This window comes from Morone saxatilis, unplaced genomic scaffold (assembly GCF_004916995.1).
Source record: "Morone saxatilis isolate NCDOM2014 unplaced genomic scaffold, NCSU_SB_2.0 Contig12, whole genome shotgun sequence".
NCBI classification, from domain to species: domain Eukaryota; kingdom Metazoa; phylum Chordata; class Actinopteri; family Moronidae; genus Morone; species Morone saxatilis.
Genome location: NW_023339674.1, coordinates 26,603,696 through 26,609,115, shown reverse-complemented (window position 1 = coordinate 26,609,115; position 5,420 = coordinate 26,603,696). Strand labels below are relative to the sequence as shown.

Genomic DNA, 5,420 nt, shown 5'->3' with positions numbered 1-5,420 from the left:
GAGATCGGATATTGGATGTTGATAAAGGTTTGATTCTTAAACAGCTTGTTATAATAAAATGTAAATGAACAAAAAAGTTGAACATTTTTTTGTTAAAATTAAAGGGGTTGGTTAGTGGTTTACAATGGTTGATGAGATTTTTACACAATAGCTGTGAAAAGGGAAGTGACAAAGAGGCACACTCTACAACTTGATATAATTATACAGTTTAGTAGGCATGTAAAGTCAAACACGTGACAGACATGGATCATATGAAAGGAAAACGAGTTGTTAGACTAGAAATAGGGATATGTGCCTGTATGTACAATAACTACCAGGTTGATGTAGTTCTACCAAAATTGGAAGTGAAGAACATACAACATGGAATTGAACAGTCAACAGATGTATATAAAAGATAAGGAATATTATACTTAAGATTAAGAAACAAATAATACCACAAGGGATTAAGTAAAGATAATGTGGGATATGAGGAGTTAGATTTTTTTAAAAAAATTTATATATGAGATTAAACAAAAATTTTGATATCGGTTCAAGATTTTTATTATTGATTAAGCAATTAAAGGACGGCAAGGTCCATGGAGGCTTCCATGGCCATTTTGAAAACTACACATCACCGGAAGGACATACAGCACTATACCTACCTAGTCTAAGCTAACAACGCAGTTTCGTTCAGATGCCAGCGTCACGTGACTAAACCAGCTATAACGGAGAAGGGATCAGACCTGGAGGGCTGTGTCATGCCCTGGCACATGAAATCTCCAATCAAACCAATGGATCATAAACCAACCCCTTTAGGGGAACAAAAAAAGGTCAAACGGAGGTCTTTACAACTTTGTAATCCAAGACTTTTGGTAAAATCAACCTTACTCATACATCCTATACCCATCTCTTCCTCTTGCAATACAGGCTCAGAGGGAACAGCCAGGATCATTATCTCCTGAAACCTTAGCAATATTCTGCCATTTGCTATTTACTGGTTTATCTGCAAGCCATGTAAACCATTCACGTATCTTATACTAACTATCACCACACCTGATATCACACATCACACAGCTACATACAGTGCATGTGCCTTCAGTGATGATGAAAACTTATGATGAAAGTCTTCAAAAAACTAAAAACTTGGACTAAAAAGTAAGAAAAAGGCTTGTAAAGGGGGATAAAGATCAGACCAAGGGAGTTGACTGACTCTGCTTTTTTGGAGAAAAAAAGGACGATTGTGGTGAAATGGCTTAATTTCAAGACCTGAACCTTTGACCGCTGGACAAATGCATGTTTCCTCGTCTATCTGAAATTTGCTCCACATAAATGGTGGATAAAAACCTTTCTTACATCTGCTGTCACTGAAATCCTGCTTTCAAGTTGCTTTTATCAGCTGGTGTCCAAACCTATTTGAGACTCAGGATGTACATCATAATCGGCAAATTATCCACGTGACAGCAGTGTGCTGCTATTTTAAATTGAATAATGCACCCTCTACACTGTACTTCATACTACTAAACTGTGTTAGTTCCATCAGAACACCATTTAAATTTATTAACTCCAACATTTTAAGCATTCGGGATTTTACTTACCGGTCAAGTACAGTTGAACAATAAACAATTTACAGTTGATCTATTATCAAAATGGGTAGCCAATTCATTTTTAGGCTCAATTTCTGTACATGATTAAAGTCAATTCAAAGAAATCGAGGTCAATGGAAAAACTGGAATTATACTCACCAATACTTAAAATCTGCCACAAATTTAACTGCACAACAAAAGAGCTGAATACTTCAACAGTTTCATGTTTCGTTGGGTTAGTTCATTGGAAAAAACAAGAGGGAAACAAAACATGACATCTAAGATTAGTCAGCAACGAGGTGGGTGAACTTGCAGTTTGTAAGATTTTAATGTTTTAGTCTTCTATTATGCTAGTGGCTTTTCTTTAAATTTTGCTAAATTAGATTTTTGTTTCATTTTATGTAGGGAGGGGGGTGGTTTGGGGTTGGTTGTCACATTCATTAGCTCTGTTAAAAAAATTTTGGTTTAGGCACCGTTAGCTCAGTGGTAGAGCTGCCGACCCATGTACTGATCATTGTGATCCTTGGATGCAGCGCCAGGCGTTCGAACCGACCTGTGCCCCTTTGCTGCGTGTCATCCCCTCTCTCTGGCACCCCTTTCCGGTCTATCTTCAGCTGTCACATAATAAAATAAAAAGCCCCAAAAAATATACTTTAAAAAAAATAAAAAATAAATGTTGGTTATCGCAATATTCAGAATTGGGGTCAGAAGTCACCTACAGGGTTGTTTCAGGTGCACTTAACTTGAGGTGAGAATAGTGTTGGTGTTTTTACATTAAAATGTAAATATTGAGCATTTCTGCTTATATTCTAGGCAGTAGGTTTATAATAAAAAGTAAGAAGGAAGAACTATAGTTTAGCTACGTTTTATTTAGCTAGGCTACAACTTGTGATTGTCAGCTTAGTCGCTAGCAAAAAAATCCCAGTTGGAACAATAAAAAATGCACTTATGTAAATTATTTGTCCTATTTATGTTCTCTTGTGGCAGGAGATGTGTTAAGTTGTCGCATTTCAGTGAAATTCAACTTTTAAAGCTCCAGTGTGTAGGATTTAGTGGCATCTAACGTTAGCTGTGTAGTTGCAGAATGCAACGTGGGACAATGCCCCTATCTAGAGCCAGTGTTTGGTTGATCCTTTCTGATATACTGTAGAAACATTGCGGTTCAACATGTCAGACCTCGGACGTGCTAGCTAGCTGTAGCCGAAGCTGTAGATATTCAACAATTCAAGTGATTACATTAATAAAAACATACTTAACTAATATACTTAATTTTGGACAATACATCCTCCTAAATGTTACACACTGGGCCTTTACAATTCTTGTAAATCCCAATAGGAGCACTAGGAGGAGACAGAGAATTGTCTGTCTCATGTACTACTGTCAGGATATAGTGAAAGTTTCACCAAATATGACTAAAAAATATTTTTCTAAAAGGCCACTTTTTGAGGGATTCAAATATAAGTAATCAGTGTGACTACCAACCCCGTTCTCTCCTACTATTTAAAACCTGATTTAGTAAACCATGACAAATTTTGGCATGGTCCTTTAAAAGTTATAGTCTTTACTTCTGGGAATGGGCTGAACAGCAGGTGGCCCAAAAATACATCACAGTCTGGACTGTAAGCCCCCTGTGTATCCTGTTTTTCTCTCAGAACCCGCACGCCAAACCCCATTCAAAAATGTGGCAATTTAAAGCCGAGCCACTGGGTAACAGGATTTGAGACGGCGCGGTGCACTTTATCTCAATCACACAACGTCCACTTTAACAATAGGTTCATATTCTCACGACGCACACGGGCCAAGAGCCAGTGCACAATTACAGTTCGCCTAGGGCTGCAAAATGTTCCCTCCTCGGGGAAGGGTTTTTTTGGCCGAATTTCCACATTTAATATAGAATTGTTACAGGGAGCCGGACCGGGAGGGTTTGAGAATCTACCCCTGAAATAAATTCAGCTATGGAACAGACAGGAAGCCAAATAAGAGAAGACATAAAACGTCTTAAACCTTGCTCCACCGTGTATGCCCGGTTATAAGAGGACACATAAAACTGCCATCTTTTTAAATGGATATCAGCCGCAAGGGGAAAAAAGAGAAAACGCTGCGTATCGGGGGGGTTCTGTCAGGATGAACTGGATTACAGCTCAACAAAAGTCAGGCATGTGATTTGAGCAGAAAGCAACATGAATTGTGTCACAGATGAGATGCTGGAACAGGCGGCAGCAGCCTGTTAGCCGGGGACGGACGGATGGATGGATTGTTTCTGCTCTCCCTCACATTACATCTGAAGTCGTGGTTCATCCGACAGAGGAACCGTCGGCTGCGGGTGCGTTCCTCTCGTCGGCTTGATAAATGAGTGTGCAGCCAGCGTGTGGCCGCTTTAGTCGGCCCTTGTTTTACCGGAGGACGGCAGAGAAACCAGTGAAATGAGGCGAACAGAAGCAGCAGCAGATAAGATTTCGTTGCATTTAGCTCCTTTAAGGAGCACCAGTCCGTTTGTTCCGCTGTGTATCTGCAGCCTGACTCGCTGCTAAATTGGAAATATATTATCTTACCTGCAGAGCCGCCATCAGCATCCCAATCCCAAATAGATGCATTTTTGCTGCGTTGTAATTCCTCCTACCAGAAGCGACAGAGTTTGGACGTCAGATTTGTTTTTAATTCCCGGTAAACCCCGGCGGCATGAGGCAGCCTTCCTTCCTCCCTCACCAGCCCTCCTCTGTGTATGTCTGCTCTGCCCGGCTCAGCGGCACTCCAGCCTGCCTGGGACTGACTCAACGCCGGCCCCCTCCGCACCTCACTGCTGCCCTCTAACGGACACAGATGGAGAGCTACTGCGTGCTCACACAGTTCATGGATGGACAGACACAGTGTGGATGGTACCAAACACATAATCAAGTTCTAGGGGTTCCCACGCGCCCTGGAAAACCTGGACATTTAGAGACTAGCTTCAGGGAAACACCTGGAGAATGGGTTAAAATGACCAAATATCCTGGAAATAATCTATGTTGTCCTGGAACATTTTAATTGTATTTTATCCTGTGCTGTGGCCAAATTACTGCCACAGTTCGAGGAAAGCTCAATAGAGCCTTTTTCACAGCAGCCATTTTGACATGAAATAGTAGGGTAACCACAGGTGTAGCCAGTGATACTGATTGAGAGTCAGGGGGCAAGCTGGCTCACTAGAAACACTAAATGGAACAGAACCTTTGTTAGTATCATTGGTAACACCTGTCTTTATCCTATTATTTTATGTCCTAATGTCTGCTGTGAAAAAGGTCTATTCAGAAAGCAGAATAATCGGCTGTGGTGAAAACAGCCAAGCGCACCACGAAAGCGTGCTAATGCAAAAGTGTCTCATAAACAATGACCTATGGCTAACCACAGTTTGTGAGCAAGGGCTATTCTGTATTGTGAAGAAAAACTCATGTAAAGGTCCTGCATATGGATTTCTTAATAACAGTGGGAACCCTGACGTTCACGCACAAGCTTTTATTTGAGATTAAAAGAGATATAGGTTTAGGTATAGGTGATCATTCCTCCTCATTGCTGACTTTGAAGAGGTCAGGAGGAAAGAGGGGACTCAGGTTTCTCTAATAAAATCAAAGTGTACGATCAGAGGGCCAAAATGTAATATTCCAATCACACCAAAACATACACACACCAGTCTACCATGGCAGTTTCACATTTTGCTCATTCTGCAGGCAAGTTATCAACATCCAGTTTAATTTTGAAGTAAAGCTTGCTGACCTTATGGTACACAAGTTAAAGGTAGGGTCGGCAATCCTGTTCAGAAGCACGTTTTGTTATACTGGGTGAAATGGTCCCTCTGTTGTCAGAGGAATCAATTCGTTATGTCTT

At 40.7% G+C, this 5,420-nt stretch overlaps 1 protein-coding gene across 1 annotated transcript in view; it reads right to left on the bottom strand.

The window, feature by feature from the left end:
- LOC118322307 (cadherin-2-like) overlaps nucleotides 1-4,507 on the bottom strand; it is a gene marked incomplete in the record, with an annotated part of 82,098 nt that extends 77,591 nt beyond the window's left edge. Inside the window, 1 exon segment of the mRNA XM_035653955.1 lies at nucleotides 4,115-4,507. Within this exon segment, the coding sequence (XP_035509848.1) occupies nucleotides 4,115-4,156 (42 nt within the window).
- Between the last annotated feature and the right edge of the window lie 913 nt (nucleotides 4,508-5,420).